This window comes from Aspergillus undulatus (genome assembly GCF_047715775.1).
Source record: "Aspergillus undulatus strain CBS 261.88 unplaced genomic scaffold BDV17scaffold_7, whole genome shotgun sequence".
Taxonomy (NCBI): Eukaryota; Fungi; Ascomycota; class Eurotiomycetes; order Eurotiales; family Aspergillaceae; genus Aspergillus; species Aspergillus undulatus.
In genome coordinates this window covers 159839-178330 of record NW_027396611.1, presented here as the reverse complement: position 1 = coordinate 178330, position 18492 = coordinate 159839, and the positions used below count along the sequence as shown (strand labels likewise).

General features: G+C 50.4%; 6 protein-coding genes across 6 annotated transcripts; 3 read left to right on the top strand and 3 right to left on the bottom strand.

Annotated features, from left to right (window-relative positions):
- Window positions 1–263: 263 nt before the first annotated feature.
- BDV17DRAFT_301079 (uncharacterized protein) lies at window positions 264–6518 on the top strand (the record flags this gene model as incomplete). The annotated part of the gene is made up of 15 exons (XM_073764180.1): window positions 264–618; window positions 653–981; window positions 1043–1174; window positions 1242–1928; window positions 1971–2078; window positions 2146–2473; window positions 2604–2865; window positions 2931–3245; window positions 3307–3909; window positions 3964–4496; window positions 4553–4921; window positions 4960–5114; window positions 5151–5276; window positions 5319–5372; window positions 5412–6518. 15 exons carry the CDS (start codon window positions 264–266, stop codon window positions 6516–6518), a joined length of 5463 nt encoding a protein of 1820 aa, XP_073618896.1.
- Window positions 6519–8005: 1487 nt separating this feature from the next.
- BDV17DRAFT_254825 (general substrate transporter) lies at window positions 8006–9999 on the top strand. Its single transcript, XM_073756834.1, has one exon. The coding sequence runs from the start codon at window positions 8130–8132 to the stop codon at window positions 9663–9665; it is 1536 nt and encodes a 511-aa protein (XP_073618895.1). The 5' UTR covers window positions 8006–8129; the 3' UTR covers window positions 9666–9999.
- A 590-nt stretch (window positions 10000–10589) lies between these two features.
- BDV17DRAFT_279757 (major facilitator superfamily domain-containing protein) lies at window positions 10590–12251 on the bottom strand (the record flags this gene model as incomplete). The annotated part of the gene is made up of 9 exons (XM_073759771.1): window positions 10590–10823; window positions 10854–10912; window positions 10973–11052; window positions 11109–11301; window positions 11332–11530; window positions 11593–11657; window positions 11756–11856; window positions 11920–12011; window positions 12054–12251. 9 exons carry the CDS (start codon window positions 12249–12251, stop codon window positions 10590–10592), a joined length of 1221 nt encoding a protein of 406 aa, XP_073618894.1.
- A 1113-nt stretch (window positions 12252–13364) lies between these two features.
- On the bottom strand, window positions 13365–15748 carry BDV17DRAFT_254824 (uncharacterized protein). The gene is made up of 5 exons (XM_073756833.1): window positions 14943–15748; window positions 14869–14888; window positions 14705–14809; window positions 14259–14641; window positions 13365–14196 (listed from the first exon to the last, which is right to left on the bottom strand). Exons 1-5 carry the CDS (start codon window positions 15154–15156, stop codon window positions 13707–13709), a joined length of 1212 nt encoding a protein of 403 aa, XP_073618893.1. The 5' UTR covers window positions 15157–15748; the 3' UTR covers window positions 13365–13706.
- A 537-nt stretch (window positions 15749–16285) lies between these two features.
- BDV17DRAFT_288147 (SDR family oxidoreductase) lies at window positions 16286–17334 on the top strand (the record flags this gene model as incomplete). Its single annotated transcript, XM_073761330.1, has 3 exons — window positions 16286–16798; window positions 16876–17163; window positions 17263–17334. The coding sequence occupies 3 exons, from the start codon at window positions 16286–16288 to the stop codon at window positions 17332–17334; spliced, it is 873 nt and encodes a 290-aa protein (XP_073618892.1).
- A 278-nt stretch (window positions 17335–17612) lies between these two features.
- Window positions 17613–18131, bottom strand: BDV17DRAFT_288146 (amidase family protein; the record flags this gene model as incomplete). The annotated part of the gene is made up of 1 exon (XM_073761329.1): window positions 17613–18131. The coding sequence occupies one exon, from the start codon at window positions 18129–18131 to the stop codon at window positions 17613–17615; it is 519 nt and encodes a 172-aa protein (XP_073618891.1).
- Between the last annotated feature and the right edge of the window lie 361 nt (window positions 18132–18492).

The window sequence follows — 18492 nt, the reverse complement described above, 5'->3', positions numbered from 1 at the left end:
GTGAGTTGCTTATCCCATTGTTATCATTGAAGCATTGTTCGCCAAGAGCGCACCCCTGCTAGGGCTATCCGTTGGCATGATAATGGCTTGTTGTAATCGTTTCACCCCTGCATGAATTAGCGACGGCGTCTTGTTAGCGGCGCAACAAAGCTGAGCGCTAACTTGGTGAAACGCCTAAGGAACAGGGCAAATCGAAACTTCAGAGGCTTCCCCTGAGTTATTGCAAGCCGCCCATCCTCGAAGACAGCAGAAAGGTCCTACCAATGGCGACCATCACGCGCGAACGCGCCCGAGAGATTATATCGACAATATACAACAAATCTGGTGGTTTTCTGAAGGTTGATGGACCACAACGAACACTTGCCACTAGTCTAGGTGCACCGGTGTTGGAGGCAGCAGCAAGAGCTTGGACGGCCGACATGCGATTCATTTATGAGCTCGTTCAGAATGCTGACGACGCTTCGTATAACTTTGCGCTCTCTGAGAAGGTTCAAACATTTGTTGAATTTTACATCTACCCTGACCGTATTGTAATTCATTCCAACCAGGATGACTTCGACGAGGGCGATGTTGAAGCAATCTGCAGCGCTTGCAGAAGCACAAAGACCGGGCAAATTGGTGAAAAGGGAATTGGGTTCAAGTCGGTCTTCAGAGTTGCCTACAAAGTCCATCATCCAGTCTGGGCCCTTCTGTTTCTCACTTCAACATCGAGCTGGCGACAATGGCCTGGGGATGATCGCCCCCGTCAACGAAGCCCATGAGGATCTTTCTCAAGGATTCATGCGCGTGCGCACTCGGATAACTCTTCTCACCCTCAAGCCAGATCTATACTCGAGCTTTTGTTCTACGGTACGGGAGCTCCCACCCTTGACCTTCGCCTTTCTCTCCAAGGTTGAAGCCGTGCGCTTCTACTTTTCTGATCCCGATTTGCCCACGGTACCCGTGAGCTTCAGTCCATTTCCGGGTAGGGACCCGTCTCAGGTGTTTTAAGTGGGGAGACCATGAGCTGGAAAAGCAAGAAGGATTTCACTATTTCGGGAAGCATGTGCCTGGACTCCCAGCTCGAGAGAGTCGCCCTTCCACAGAAAAGGTGGAAATTGTTCTGGCTTTTCCGGACAACGCAGTTCAGCTCAACACTAAGCCTTTTTCTTACGCCTACCTTCCCTTGTGTGGCGTCGGCCTGCCTAAACTTCCTAGTTCAAGCCGATTTTGTGACGCTGGACAACAGGCAAGACCTGTAGACCTGCCCTTGGAACGACCATCTGTTGAGCCACCTACCCCGGGTGTTCTACGCTGCGCTTCAAGAACTCTGCCACATTCCCATATTTGAACACTTTTTACCTCGCTTTCTCCAATTCAAGCAACTCGAAACACCACACTGGTCACAGTTTCGAGACAGTGTGCTAAGAGGCTTGAAACATATTCGTCTCTTCAAGACGAGAAGGGGCACGAGGAAATCGCTGGATGAGGTTCGGTTCTTGCTACCAGAGCACTGCGCCAGTAATGGCGATCCCCTGTTCGATGACTTGGATGAGGATATCTACCCCTCTTCTCAATATGCAGAGTTCTACGATACTCTCATACCATTCGGTCTTCAGCCCGTCTCATCCCGTCAACTGCTCGACCGATTCCGTCCTTACCTTATAGAGCCGCAGCCCAGGTTCCTGCACGAGAAGCTCTCTGACCGTCACTGGACTGACAGGGTCACTCTCCTTTTGTTGTCGTGGATGGATTCCCCTCTCGACTCGGTGGCGGAGGAACTCAAGCGACTTCCTCTTGTCCCTGTACGTGACGCAAGATGGTCAATTTTGTCTTCGTCGGAGGTTCTAAAATGCCCAAGCAGCTGTACCATCTACTTTCCTTTCGATAGCGCCGGCAATGCTATTCCAGACTCTGCTCTGGAGATGGTTTCGGTATTTAACGTGACCGTTGGATCACGCAAGCAACTACTCTCACGTTGAGGCGTCAAGCTCGCAGAGCCGTCCTTCGTCTTGGAACAGATACACAGCCTTAACGAAAATAATCTCAAGACCCTAAGTGTTTCGCAAGCAGTCAAGAATCTCCGATACGTATTCTCCGTCTGGCCTGATTGGAAGTTGCTTGATAGCCAATCGATGCGTCCTTCTTTATGACAGCGATGGAAAGGTAATCCAGAAGCCACACCGGGACAGCGACAAAGGACTAGAGCCACGCAAAGAGGAGGTATATTTCAAGACCTTTGACAACTCTCCCACGAATGCAGTGTTACGGGAAGTTGAAGATGCAGTTGTGGCTAGTGGACATCCGCCACTCCAGATTCGGTTCTTACACCCAGACTATACACCCTTATTTGGCACTGAGTCGTCCTGGATGCAATGGCTCGAGAGAGTAGGGTCAATCCGCCAGGCACCGAGGCTGGAGACCCGGCATTCACCCACTCAGCCTTCTGATATTCTTTTGAGTATCATCGAATACGCCCCTGAATCCTTGGTCAGTATCTTGGAAGGCATTGGGGTATCTACAAGGAGGAGCTCACCAGTGCATCCCCGAACACCGTGTCGGCTATAAAGAAAGCAGTTATACCCGTGGAATGTGGCACCGTAGCTCTTGAAAATGCTTCTTAGGTACACCAGAACAAAAGGCATTATGGTCTGGTCCTCACTTGGAGGGAAGATTTCCCTTTCTATCCATGCCGAGCCCTTGGGGAAGTAAAAACCGTACCGAATGGGAATTTCTCAGTCGACATGGTGTTACTACGGCTATCACGACTGACTTCCTGATAGCAAGTGCTAAAGCGCTCTCACGCATCTTTCCCACGCAACATGCAAAAGATGCCTTTTTCAAGCTGTACGAGATGCTGACGCCCGATTCTTTCGAAAAGCTCTGGTGAGTGCTCTTACTGATGCATCTTTACCCTTTATGTGCTTGGACCGAACTAAGACTGTACCTAGTGCCCAAATGCCGGGAACTGAATTTGTCTACATACCTCAGTGGGGCACCGATGATAAGCTTGTTAAGCCATCGGACTGTCTCTGGAACGGCGATGTCTCCGGCAGCAAACATGTTTTGGCGTCTCACGACGCTTACGCGCGGAATCCCAAGGTGAAGCAGCTGTTTCAGACCGTTTTGACCAGTCAGGGTGCGGAGTGGGTAACTAAGTTGTCACATCTCCAAACCAAGACGAAGGTATCCCGTATGTCCGTGTATGATGCTTACAAGGCTATCATGGAAGACCCTGAGAATGACTGTGACTGGACATCCATTCGGTATGTCAATCTCGAGAAATCTTGGTCGCCCACTCAGACACAACTAATACTGTTGCTTAAGCGAGAGATTTGAAGATGGCGACTATATATACATTCCGCACGAAGATGACTGGTATCCCCCGAGCATGTGTGCTTGGAGCGCTCGTCCGTGGATTGATGGGCGATGCGGTATACGCAATCACTATCCGGATCCACGACATTTCTTTGTCGAGGGATTGCGTGTATATCAGCCAGATATACTTTCTTATATTGAACAGATGTTGGACATTGTTGAAGTCGCGGAAATCTACACCGCTGGGTCGAGTGAGTGGTTGTTGGTCATGCAGGAGCTCAACGATCTTAAGCCTACCGCGGATGACCTGGAGCCTCTGAGGCTGGCGAGATTCTTACCGGTGCGACGCAAAGCAACGCATATCACCTATGTGACAGTGGACGAACCGTTCTTCATCATTGACGATACTCGTCTACAACTTGACCCGAAACTCCCGGTCTTGGATATCACGCCAGAGAACGCATGCCGCTTCCGACACTCCCTTACGGCTCTTGGTCTAGGAGAACGTTATGTATCCTGGAAAGCCAAAGAGACAACATGTGCGGTCGATGATGCGAAGGAATCTACAGAGCTCACTCATGATTTTCGGCAAAGGGCTGAAGCATTATGCCGGTAAGGACAATATTCCGCACACCTTTAGACACACTTACTCAGGGCATAACATAGATGCATGAACTACTACGGTAGCAGAAAGTCTACGCTTTCCAGGGAACAGATTCAAGAGCTCTTCTCACAAGCAACGGTGTTCACAGCCACGGGTTTTCGGCGACACTTTCGTCTGGACCATGAATTGGCTACCGAAGAGAGTCACCAGGGGCGGCTACATTATGAGGTGGCTGGTGATGCTCTCCGGATATATGTTCCCTGGAATGACAAGAAACGAGCTATCTGCTACGCGACAGAGCTACCCCATGCATTGGTCAGCTACCTGGAGATAGACCATCAGGCGGCATGTGGTACATTTGCCACAATCCTCCGGGAGTCTCTTGATATCCTGGATGATACCCTAGGGGAGAAGGGTATCATTTTTCCCGTGGCGGCAGTACCTAATGAGTTACCAATTCGCACAAAAACTCAGTTGGCGTCTAAGGGCAGCAATATCAATTCCACATTGAGCTCGACTTCTACACAAGCGTCTCATGAGTCAACTGTAATAAAGTTGAAAGCGGATGAAGAGTACATCGAGAAGCAAAATAATGGTGAGACTCTCCTTGGCAGTTGCATGCGCCAAATTGCTGACGGGTTATATATGCAGGCCTGGGGTATTTGGCCACTTTGACCAAGAAATATCGCATTGCGACTGAGGATCTCGGTGCGAGCGACTTACCGGATATTGTTTCGGAGTACTTCAAGGTCAAACCCGATGATCGGGAGCTTAGCTTCACAGAAGCTGCCTTGAAAGCGGCGGCAGGAAGCCTGAAATCTGGCCACATGGCAATGCTACTTGATGATCTCGCGGGACAAGGTCTGCCGGTCATGATCACTCCATCGGTTCTGGAGACTGCGGCGGCAAATGAGATATATGGCCATGAAATTATGTTTCTCCTGCGGTATATTCCCAAGTCCCGTAGGGAAAGTATCGACATCACCGGATGCGGTCCTCGAGGCTGCCGCAGAGAACGAGGTATTTGGTTACAATATAATGGCACTCTTGTTTCCAAGACCAGGGGGATAATATCACGATAACGGATACAGTCTTGGAGACCGCAGCGGGAAACACAGAGTGTGGCGACGCTTTAGTGGCCCTTCTTCTTAAACATCGAGACCCGAGTGGCTGGATAACCCAAGACATTGCGGTTGCAGCAGCAAGGAATGAAGTCCTCGGGCATCAAATAGTGGACTTGCTGTTGGAGGGCCCCGGTCATATTAGAGTCTCTCAGGCGCTTCTTCAAGCAGCTGCGAAAAACCTTCATCAGGGTGCAGAGATCATGTCTCGTTTGCTTTACGAAAATTGTGGAGATTTTCAGATTACGGAAGAAGTTATCATCTCAGCGGTGCACAATGATACATCCGGCTTGGAGATCTTGACTCTTCTAGGCAACTTTAACCATGGTCGTCTTGGAGTTACAGAGCGGGTCATGCTTGCAGCAGCAGAAAGTGAAAACTGCATGGAGATGATAGACCTGCTCCTTGGTCTCCGCCAGGGTGGCCTTCCAATTACCAACGCAGTTCTCGAGATTGCAGCAAGGAATCCGGCTTCTACACAAAAGGAGCTGCTTCGTCTACTGGAGCTCTCTGATGGCAAGATGCAAGTTGCGAATGAATTTTTTGATATCGCCTCCGGCATGACTCGGAAAATCCCATTCCTACTTCGTCACCAAGGACGCATCACAGAGAGCGTCCTAGTAGCAGCTGCTTCGAGGGAAGACTACGACGATGCGAGCTCGTTTATTGGCTTACTATCCAAGTCCCATGACCCAGTCACAGATGTCGTTTTTGAGCCAGCTGTCGGGAACTCGCTGTACGGCTCTGACTTTGTGAATTTTATGCTTGCCTCTTACACCGAGGATATTCATATATCCGAGACTATCCTCCTCGCCGCGTCAAGGAACCCAAAAAGTGGTCCAGAAATTCTGGATTTGCTATTGAAACAGTGGCCGGATGTCCCGATTACTGAGAATGTCATCCTGGCAGCCGCAAGCACAAACAGCAACGCAGTCGAGAAGTTGATTCGGCGCAACCATGGTTCGCCCACAAAGCCTCGTATACAGATAACAGAAGAGCTTCTAGAGGCTTTAGCTAGAAACCTGGATTGCGGTGCGAGAGCGCTTCGCCTTCTACTTGATGCCCAAGTTGAAGAAGGCGCTGTCCCGGTTACCCAAGCTGCCCTTGTCAATGCGGCAGGCAACATTAGCTGCGGGTACGAGGTTATGTCTCTGTTACTAGACCATGCAGACGAAAATCTCGGAAGCCTAATCACAGAAGATGTCACGATAGCCGCAGCAGGAAATCCGCTCTGGGGATTGGAGATACTGGCTCTTCTCCTTGTTCACAAATACCCTGTCGCCTTCTCAATGCGTGTATTTGCGGCTACGGAGAGGAATTTATGGTCTGGGGAAGAGATTGTGGCTTTCCTGCTGAGGCATCAGGATACGGAGACGGATGATGAGGACCCGGACATTCCAGAGGGGGATAACTGGTCTGACTCTAGTACGGAAGTTCCTGGATCGAAAGATTCAGACTTATCTGGGGATGCTTATGAGACGGCTGATGATGGATGAGGCAATGGTTTACACCTTTTCTTCTCCAGGTCGGTCTTTATATAAGGTCGGAAAGCCTATATATATCCACACATAGAATACAATTTGATTTACGTCCTAACTCAAACCCATTCAGGAGATTCTCTTCGAAACCACGATCCCGTCCGACAACTCAAACAAAAATAACCTCATAGGTAGAACGGATCTAGCACTCTCAATGTCAAATTAGATGTTCTATTTCCCGGTTCTCTATAGCAGGAGTACTTGGAGGAAACTGGGGTCAAGCCATATATGCCACCGTCAACCTCTTCCTAGGCAAACTATACCCTTGCGCTATACAGATAAACTCGAGAAGTTCTCAGTCATATTGGGATGGGTCGGGTGGCTGAACGAGAAGCTCTAGCTAGCCGTAAGCGCTGCTGCTACCTAGGTCCCATGCTAGGGAGCGACCTTTTTCTCCAGGCGTGGATCAGAACCTTGGTACAGGTTGAGTATCCATATTACTAGTACTGTACCTAACAAGAAGAACTATCAAAAAAACGACGCTTTCCAGTCCGCAGGCGCAACATTCAGCCTTCATGCACCCCCCAGGGTACACTAAATCTTGGCATGCTAGTGCCTCAGGCAGCAATGGCTTCCGTTTGGGACTAGCCTATCACGTCTCGTCGAGTGTCGCGTAAAGTCTTGGCATCGGCTTCCCAGAAATTAGGCCTCACTCATCTTGAAGCCATATTAGCACCAAAGAAACAATCACACCTATCGCTCTATGCCCGTGTTTCAAGGGGATCTCTTTGCAGAAACCAGGACGATCCATCTCCTCCCCAGGGAGATTCATCAGCACCCCCACGAACCGGGGTTTTGTCGGGGAAATGGAAAGCGTGAGACCGGGCCGGAACACTTGGCAGCGGATCCCGCCAACGGACCTCCTCCGTGCCATTGTGTGGCCACATGCTGGACAGGAGACTGATTTGGAAGGCGTGAAAAAGGGATGTGAGGATATTCATCTTCTAAGTCTTTTAGTCACTCCGAGTCGGCACAATCAGTCAACGAGATTGCACTCGGTCGGCTGAAGACCTCGGGAAGGATTGAAGGATGCCGTCCTCGGCGGGATGCCGTGATGTGCAGTGGCGGCCTGGTGTCTTTCGGGTGTGCTCTGGTCGCCGACTCACCGTTTCCGCGCGTTGATTCGCCTGCAGATTCTCGGGAATGGGGTCCAAAGTCTATCTATCGTCGAGTCTCGGGAATCCTGCCCGAATTCGTGATCGTAATGCCTTGGCACCTCCATTGACTGGAGAAGGGGGTCCCGTGTTGTGCCAAGTGGGGAATTTTGGGGATACTTGCCCAGGCCCTCCAGTCTCAGGTTGTCTGGCTTCCCAACGCCATGGGGTTTTACCCCGGCCATGGTTCACTTTTACCCCTCGTTCAGAAGAGGTTATAAAGCCTGCCCCCTCAAAGTCGGTGCTTTTCTTTTACTTTCTTTTTTCTTTTCTTTTCTTTTCTTTTTTTTTTTTTTCTTCCTGATAACCCGGTGCTCTTTTCTGTCGGGCTCTGCGTTTGCCGGCCCTACTAGACTCTAGCATATCCACCAGATCCCTTCAGTCTGCAGTCAATTGTCTTCTTTTGTTGCCCAATATGGCAGGCCTCGAACTCAATGTCGACTGGAAGTCAAATCGGTGGGCCATTGCCTTCTGTCTCGTGGCTGCCATCGGTGCTCTTTGCTACGGTTACGATACAATCTACTACACTGGTATTCAAGGCATGACATGGTTTGCCAAGGACTACGGAGAGAGAGATTCCGACGGCTCTTTCTCGCTTGGAACGACCTTCCTGTCCTTGTCTGCTAGTATCATCTACGTGGGCGAGCTCGTGGGTGCGATTGCCGCTGCCCCCATCAATGACTTTTTCGGCCGACGGGTCGTGTTCCTTTCTGCCTCGATCTGTATCATTGTCGGTGCCATTGTACAGGCCTGTTCATTTGGCTCCCATCCCGTCTTCTACGTCAGCCGTGTCCTGATCGGCCTGGGCGTCGGGCAGTTCACGGCAACCTGCCTCATCTACATCGGAGAGGTGGCACCGTCCGCCATCAGAGGTCCAGCTCTCATGTGCTTCCAGTTTATGCAGTCCATCTCTCAACTGGTCGGTGCCTGCGTCAACCAAGGTACACAGGGTATCCAAAGCTCCCAGTCCTACCGAATCCCCATGTGCCTCCTCGTTGTCCTTCCCGGCATCATGCTCCTCTGCCTCCCATTCACCCCAGAAAGCCCAGTCTGGTACATGTCTAAAGGCAAGCGCGAGCAAGCAATCACATCCCTCCACAAGATCAACCGCAGCAATCGCGATTACGACCCCTCTGCAGACATCCAGGCCATCGACGACGCAGTCCAACAACAACAAGAACTAGCCAAGGACGCCACCTGGGCCTCCCTAATCACGGACCCCATCGAGCGCCGCAAGCTCTTCTACGCCTGTGGCGCCATGTTCGTGCAGCAAATCAACGGCATCCAATTCTGGTACACGTACGGCGTCGTCTTCGCGCAGTCCATCGGCGTCGCAGACCCCTTCACCATAAACACAATCATCTACGTCCTGCAAATCATAACAGTCGCCGTCTCCGTCCTCCTCGGCAACAAAATCAATCGCCGCACAAACCTCCTCGTCTGCTCCTGCGGCATCTTCGCCTCCCTCCTTACCGTCGGCGGTCTGGGGACTACAAAAGCCGCAGACGGCTCCCTCAGCCGCGGAATTGGCATCGCCATCGTCGCTCTCGCCTACCTGAACATCATCTTCTACAACTTCTCCATCGGAACCCTCTCGTACTCCATCGCCTCGGAGATGTCTGTCGGCCGCAACAGGAACAAGATTACCTCGTGCGCCATGAGCGTGTTCTTCATCACCGTCTGGCTTATGGTCTTTACTAGCCCTTACATGTACTATACCGCGGACCTAGGCCCCATGATCGGATTCGTCTACGCGGGAACAACGATCCTCCTCTTGGCTTACTCGTGGTTCTGTGTTGGTGAGACGGCCGGACGCAGTAATGCTGATATCGAGCGGCTCTTCCGCGATCAGGTTCCTGTTCGTGAGTGGGCGACGTATGTTATTCCTTTGGAGGATGGGGCGGGGCTGAATAAGAAGGGGACGAATGAGGAGCAAATTGAGATGGCTTGAGATTGAAATGGCGCCTAAAGAGTTCGGAAAGCTTTATCACGTGTTAGTTGGCGTCTTGGAAAGATCTTGCACCATTCATGGATCTTTTACTGAATCCCTATATCCGGTTGCTTGCTATTATAGATAAGACCAGGTGTAGCGAGAAGACAATACTGCCGAATACTGGCCAGCCATTCCACACAGCTTCAAATCAGGCTAGGTACGTCCGGCTCGGACTAAATCAGCAAATGTCAGGAACATACTACATTAGAAATATCAGGGATCAACAAAAGATGATAGTCTTTTGTAAAACACCAGAATAAGAAAGCTTATCTTGCAACCTGGCCCTTGAAAAGTAGTACCTAATATACATCTCTATACACAGTGTACAACAACTCCTATGAAGTCTTCAAGACGGAACGATCTCAGGTGTAAAGTTCTGCTCTCACCCGAAGATATGTATCAGTCCACGAAACTATCATTCCCAACCAGTTGAGCTCAGAGGACATGTGGGACCCCGGTGCAGCCGCAACATATCCATTCTCCCAAGTAGAGGCCCGGGCTTGACGAACTGATCTTCATTTGCTCCGCAGAAAATAGAGATGATACACCAAGCGAGGTCCAAAAAAAAAAAAAAAAAGCAGGTGTGCTGTCGCCGCAGAGGCCCGTGCTACTAGCCTTAGCCAACGGCTTATGGGATTTGTCTAGGTACGTCAAGCACCGGTATAGCTGCAAGCGTGGCATTTATATACCTGACATTGTCTCCATGTAGCTACCTACCACACCACCCTTGAAACCTTGATCTTCGCTATACCTCACTTTGGACGATCCCAACTCACAATGTCGCACATCGCACAACCACTGCAGCCGAGAGAAAACAGTTTGAGTCCGAATGGCACAGGATAGTCCCGTCTTTCCATCACCAACTCACCCACCCTCAAATCACTAATAAGCGTAATACACAACCGCCTCATTCTCCAACTGCCGGATTCTCTTGTTCTCATGTTTAAGCCAGAATCCCATTGCCCATGCACCTGTGGCAGTTGCAATGCTCAGAGCTGCACTTGAAGACATGGCCATAACATATCGTGGCTCGTCACCGGAGGGCCACATGTATGGGGCCCAGATAAACGAGGCGACGGCAATACAGTTGACGATAGCAAGCGAGGAGGCTTTCTTCTACTTTGTCTGCGAACAGGTGGCGGATACCCAGCCGAGGATGATGCTATTGACGGCGTAGGTTCCGATTGAGAAGACACACATTGCAACTGGGAAACAAAACGAAACGTCAGTTGGTGGGCTCAGAAGTTGATAGGTAGAGACCTTACAGTATCGAGCGCCGGTATTCAATGTGGCACAGCCGAGGACGAACCCGAAGACCGCAACCGCTTTGGCAATAGTGATGTGCCTGCAGTGCAGTCAGCATTACCTGTAGAGTTTACCGGGGAAAAGGAGGTAAATCACCAAGTCCGCTCATTGAATCTCCCAGAAGACCACGACCATGCAATAGAAATAAACCCGGCAACAAGATACGGCGGGCAGGTGAGAACAAGTGTAATTGTCTCGTTGAAGCCCAGCATCTCAACGGCTGTGGGAAAGAAGTTCTTGAATCCATTAGCGCCCAAATGGCAGTGTTGCACCAGCGTAAACAGCCAGACTTTAGGATCTTTTGCTGCTTCTCAGACACCCTGCCAGGTTGAGGCTGCTTGGCCCTCGTTCCCAACTGTATCTTCCTGTATACGGTTATGGGCTAGGAGATTCTCGGCTTCGGTAAGCCAGCGCGTGGTGAGCGGTTCGTCGGGTAAAATGAAGAATCCAAGGATAGCGATAATGAAAGTGACGACGCTTTGGATAATGAATAGCCATCGCCAGCCAGATATCCCAGCCTGAATGAATGATCTTCGTCAGCACTTTCCTCAATCGCGAGCAAGGCACTGCATGCACCTACCATGCCGTCCATCTGAAAGATACCCAAAGCAATCAACCCAGCAAATGCGGTAGCGAGGATATTGCCTGTATAAAGGATTGATATACATGTTGTTATTTATTTCCCGGTATAGAAGGTTGAAAGGATATAGAGCGCACGGGGTAGTAAGGGGCCTCCGTGACACCAAAGAAAAACCGTGTCATAAGCAGACAAAAATAAGTCTGGCTGAGGGCAGTAAGCGCACTGATAATAGCCCATACAGCCATGCACGATGACATCCACCAGCTTGGGCGGATTCGTGTGACAACCATATTAGCTGGTATGCCAACAATGACATATCAAACAAACCGGATTGAAACGCAAGTTTGATATCCGTGGGAACTGAGATTAAGATCTTTTTCAAGATTGTTAAGCCGGGCAAGTGCAATGGCGTTGCGGTCCTGCGTTTCCAGGCAATGCTAGTAGTCATCGATAACATGAACATCTGAAAAAGGACAAAGGGTAAAGCGCGCAAGGTAATTGAGAAAGTACATGAACCAGAGAATCGGCATGATCCACCCATCGAGCTTGCGGACGAGGGCTAATTCGCGAGGGTCGGATTTTTTTTTTTCGAGCCCCTGAGTAGTCGCGGGCCTCCGCCTCTGGGCTGGGCTTGAGGATTTCGTCGTGGACGGGGCCATCGTCACTTGTGACCTTCTCGGAACTCTTATTTTGAGCTGAAGCCATGGCAGAAGGAGGTAGAGCTTCCAAATAATCTGGGGTAATGGAGGTGTATGGGAAATGTCTGAACAAAGGCGACCCATAGCTACCCAACCTCCATCTTCATACCCCCGGATCTTCCCCACGCTCTCAACAACGTGCTCGAGACCCTTAATGCTTCCTGCACCTCCTCATCAACTGCCAAGTGCGTATTTACTACACGAAAATCGGCAGGGCCTGGGGCGGAACTCAGCCTAGGCTTGGACAAGGGCTGGGCGAAGTGGAAAGGGTGAGCCATGACTTATCACCCCTTCAGCTATATCGGTCTGTATGGTCACAGTTCCATCGTCACTGCCGACTGACTAAAGTTGGCACCCGTGCATGTTTCTGTTACAACCAAGGATATACTGCGACTGACTTGGCGGAAGATCAATGGGACCTGCACCGCACGTACTGCGGTGAACCCTGAATACAAGCAGAGACCGATATCTATTCAACACGGGCCAGGGTCTCCGCAGAGCTGACAATAACCTAGAACTGGGGCTTGGCATTTCAACTCTCCCTGTAGTTAGTACAGCAGCAGAACCGTGGCGTAAGTGTCGGACAGACAAATCAGGAAATCCGGTGTCTAGTCGGATACCTTGTGGCTTGAATGCAGAGTGTCATTGCGCGTCTTGGGATTGATGATGAAGAGGTGGACCTGCAACGGGCTGTGGATGGTATTGGCGCGTCGAAGAATGTAAGGGAGGCATACGAGAAGGCTGTGGTGGCTGGCTCAGTCGCGGTGCGCAATTTGGTTGCTGGGATCAAGTGAAAGATTCACACTCTTGCTTGATATATTCTATATATGCTCAGTTTGCAAAGATCTCATATGTTCACCAGGCATGAAGAAAGCACTACCGACATTCCATAAATCCATGTAGCTCAAAATCAGGCCTCTCAAAGTCAGCAAAACCCTAGGAAATATCACGTTAGTAATATCTCACTACTGTGGTCATCCTACGTTAGCTCGGTTTACCCTGCGAAGTAATGCTAGATGATTTTCCATTTACTGATAATGTCCTGTCGCTTGAATCGATTTGATAAACTGGATAGAACAACATTGCTACGGATTAGCATTCATTAATATGGCTAGTATTATGGTCCTCTTAGAATCCATCCATGGCACGCCACCTTTCCTCAGTAGCTGGAACCACCAAACCAGATAATTCCGTCTTTTCTGCTCGGCTTCTTCGTGACTGTTTTAGATTTATGGAGTCGAATCAGGGCCAAGGTTGGGCTTTCAACCTCTGCTCGATTCTGGAGCACATGTACCAGTTCGGCTTCAAAGTAGGGAAGATTGAGCGGTATACCTATCGTATCTGCACATTTCAGGCCATTTACACCCGTTAACAGACGGTTCATCTTTTATATCGCAACTAGAAACGAAACCTAATTCAGACACCCGGGGTAGCCCCCGAATGCGTCGAACCTCTCGTCGTCGGAGAGCCAGAGCCAAAGTCAAAGCCGGAGCTATCAATGTCCGCGCTAGTTCTACTCTGGCTGGGGCAACTCAAGACCGAAGTAAGTGGCGGATACTGTTCGTCAAATGAGTCAGTGCCATCAAGGAAGCGCTTCGGCTTCTTCTTCTCTTTTTCCAGCGCTATTTCTTGACCCGGCGAAGAAGATGAAGACTCCGAAGCAGAAGGCGAAAACGAAGACGCTGAGATAAGCCTGCTAAGCGAGTCCTTCCAGTTCGAAACAAGAGGCGTTTGTAACATGTGCTGGAAGAATCTCGGCACCGAGGGTAGACAGCCTGCGATGATTCCGCCTGAAATCTCGGGGATTGTGCACAGGCCTAGGAGGTAGAGCTGGTAGGACTTGTTGTTTGTTGTGTTGTACAGCTCGAGACCGTAGTGGATTTTGAGGGCTGCGCCGGTGGTGGCTCTGTACACGCATGTTAGTATGAAGGAGGTAATAGGTGGAAGGGATGTGGATGCGTAACATACATAACCCCAATCAAAAAAACAACAGAAACAGCACTCTTTCGTCGAGGAGACATTTGGAGTTTCCAGATCTTCAAGTGCGGAAGCACAAGGATAATCAGGTCAGAGAGGGTATTTATCGTACCCGCGATGACAATCTGTAGCTCCGTATTCAGACATGTGCCGTCTGTTATCAGGACATCCCAGGCCCTTGAGATCGGGCGACAGGAAAATATCACGGTGAAGGTGAGGATGGTGTAGTAGATGAGATTCAGCCAGATAAAGCAGTGGCAAGTCCAGAAGAAGTAGTCTCGCGTGAGACTGAATACTTCGAGGAATTGTCGGAGGATGGAAAGTTTGATGAAGAAGATGCAGATGGAGTAGAGGATGAGGCCGATGTGGAACCACTATGGATTGTTGAGGTTAGTAATGAGGGACTGACTAGGTCTAGCATGGGGGTGGATGCTTACATATAACAAGGAGATAAGTTCCCTCAGTTGTAGATTCCACTGGTCTATACCTGGGGCGATGTCGCCGATTCTCCAGGCTACTGGGAAGTAGCCGATGGATAAGGCCTATACGTGCAGTGTCAGATCGGGAATTGTATCGGATAAGTGGAACTAGAAAAGCGCACCCAAGCCACAATCATCGCGTCTAGTGGCGTATGTTAACAGCTTACTCGATATTTGTGTCGAAGGAATGACTTACAGTCAGATATTCTGAATCGTCGAATAATAAAAGCCTTGGTGTAGATGCGAATAGCAAAACAGATAAACGCCAGACTCCAGCCGACCAGAATCATAGCCCGCCCGACAGCCTGCAGATTTGGAGGATTGACAAAATCAGGATTCGTGTTGGGAGGGGGAGGACCAGCTGGCCCTTCAAGAAGGGCTTCACGCAGTTCAGGTGAGAGTGATGCCATTTTGTTATTGACACGAAGAGGAGGGACCGTTGCGTCCGGGGTGAGAGCCCAAGAAACTGGTCCTTCGAGGCGATATATAGCAAGAGGGGTGTTGGCCTACTGCCAGCAAACCAGTCCTATACAGAATCGGTAACATGCTTCATGCAGTCATCTGAGGCCCAGCCTCGTGTAGACGCTGTGACCGGAAGAAAAAGCAAGACTATCTCTGCAGGTGAGAAAGGGAGAAGACTGGCGCCCACGTCGTTTCTGAAGCCGTTGGATAAAGGGAGCATAGCCGAGTGCTGGCAACATAAAAACCATCATGCAGCAAAGTTGTGACAACTAGAGACCAGATTTTGATTTCATCAAGCCGAGAAACGAGTACGCAACCTGGTGTCAAGCATGGATGTTCATTACACGAGACAGCATGCAACGCTGCAGGCCGTATCCAGCAGTTGGGGGCGATGCTGCAAAGCGGACAGGGTTGGGGTACCAACGTTCTCCCTCACTCTTCCCCATGTCTGTTATCTGTTGGCAGCATATTTGACGGGCGGTTGGACTATCAGATCCTTGATTGAAGGCTCCACCAGAAGGAAGATTATGGTTATTGCCCACGGGATGATCCGCTTCAGATGGAGTTCTCACCGGAAGTATTCACAGTAATATTCATTCACAGGGCTCCCATTCCAGTGTCGACCGTGCTCAGCCGCTCGCCAAGTCGTCAGCCTCATGGAACTCGCGAGCGGGGTTGCTGATTCTGCAGATCCAGGACCAATCAGTACGAATCTGACGCTATATTCTGTGCAACCTGCAGCAACCAATGGTGGTCACCTGCTATGTCTGTTACGTGGGTGTGAGGGTTGCCAGTGTTCATGTTGGGAGGGGGGAGGAACCCGATATCAGCGGTGAATATAACTTGCTGGGCTAAAAATAGTACAGTAGTACGTAGGAAAGACTTGCTGTTCTTTCTAATCTATATGTCCCTCGTTAATGTATAAAGGGTAGTATGCAAGACAATAACCAGCTGAGCTAAGCCCATTCTAGACGACTTTGTCCTCTGCGGCGCGTATTTCTCCTGCCACTGCCGACACCTGCAGCCTGTTCACCTTACCACCTTCACGCACAAACACGCCAGTAAACCAGTTCTATCATGACAGAAACTACGCCATTCGCACTCATAACCGGCTGCAGCAGCGGTATCGGAAAAGAGCTCGCAATCGCATTCGCAGCCCGCGGCGTCACCGTCCTCGCCACGGCGCGACGCGTCGAATCCCTCAACGACCTGGCAAACAAATATAGCAACATCGAAGCCTTTGCACTAGAGCTCGGCAATCCGCATGGCGACAACGAGAGCATCGATAAGCTGAAGGATGCCGTATCCAAGCGCACGAACGGTAGACTAGATTTTCTCGTCAACAACGCGGGCACCCATTATGCTTCGACTACACTAGACCTTGAGATGAAAGAGGTCGAAACCCTCTTTCAGGTTAATGTCTTCGCAGTCATGCAACTCTGTCAGGCGTTCATGCCGCTCCTCCGCCAGTCACCGCGCGGGCGCATCGTGCAGATTGGGAGCGTGACGAGGGACGTGCCGATGGTTTGGCAGGGGGCTTATAACGCCTCCAAGGCTGCCCTTAGTCAATACTCTAAGACGCTTCGGTTGGTAAGTCTCACCTTTCATCTTTCATCTTTTTTTTTCCGTCTTCAGAGCCCCTCTGATCGATCTGACTTTCTCTGCAGGAGGTCAAACCCTTCGGCATCGAGGTAATCGAGATCGTAACTGGCTTCGTGCAGAGCAACCTTCTCCACCACGGATTCCACGCGCCAGATACATCTCTTTATCTCCCCCTCAAGAAAACCATCGAGGACATCAAATACCAAGGCAACGCAAATGGTATGCCGCCAGAAGCGTACGCTAGGGCTGTAGTCACAAAGGTGATGAAGTCGCGGGCTGGCCCTGAGATATGGGAGGGTGCGCTGGCGCGCTCGATTCGCTTCCTTGTGTTGTTTTTACCACTGACGATCCTGGTAAGTAGACCAGCCCTGTCTCGCTCATGACTTTAATACCTAGGATGGGGACCCTGGCTATGATTTGGTCCGTCTTGGCTGATTGTGGCTATTATGCAGAATTTGATCTATTACCGGAGGTTCAAGCTTAATCTTCTGGAGGCTCGCGAGAATATTAAAGATGAACATTAGAAAGGTCCCAGAGCTGGAAAAGGACATAATCGTGATCCTAGTTCAAGATCGAGGATCTCTGGACGATCAATGTTGACTTCGTGAAATAGTCATGTGTTAAGCTTAGATAGACAGTGTGCTTGCTTGATCCGTTCACTACCACCAATATAATAAGCAGGACACCTGAGGAAATACACATAGGCTCAGAGTATGGAGAATTGCGCTTCCGGTTCAGACGTCCAATTGAAGAGCAAGCTGATTCCCGGCCCTAAATGAAGAGAACTCCCCCGTCAGACCTGCTATTCCGCGCCGTCGCAACAATAACAATCATCGCAGGACATAGCCCTGGCGGCTATACTCCAAACCTCATTGTTCACATCCACATGCACAGGACGGACTTCAACCCCGTCTACGAAGACCTCAATAGACTCAAGTCCACCGGACAACGAGAAGTCGACAGTGCCAGAGACTTCGATGACCTCTCCATTCATACCGCTTAGCCTCGTCTTATTCCGACAAGGAGCGGGGTTCATTCTTGGAGGCCGCATTGAGCTGGCTGCAGAGAGACTGACGAAGGGCTGACCGCGCCAAAAATCCAAAGTCGTGTACTGGTCATCTGCAACAATTACATCGAGGATGCTCAGCAGATCGGCAACCGTGCGGGCATACGGAACAACAACATCAGCGACGGGAGAAAGAGGCCAATTCCCACGGATGGAGAGAATGCCACGCGACGGCGTATACGCCACCAGCCCATTATTCGAAGCCGGAGATCTCCCTGAGAAGACAGTCTCCTCAGACATGGCAAAAGCAGCCATATTAGCTGCCGTCGGTGAGCCCGCGCCATTTTATGAGCCCGAAGCATAAGTCGCGGTGAGAAAGTCCTTGCTGTAGGGACTTTCGGCTCTGTAGTAGAGGCTTCGCTGCATCCCGCCATTTGCCATGGGTGGCATGTTGTCAAACCAGCGGATTCAGGACTGGGGATTGCGTTCAGACGTGGACCGCGTCAGTCATACTGGGAGACTCGATGGAGATGTTTGGCGACGAGCTGAACGGCGTTGATTTGGCCTGCGCTTAGGGCGTCTTGACGGTCTTTGACACTCGCTTCCACAATGCCCAAGCCCTGTATGGACATTAGCATTCGCTGAGGATAGATTGGACTGATTACGCGCACCTTAA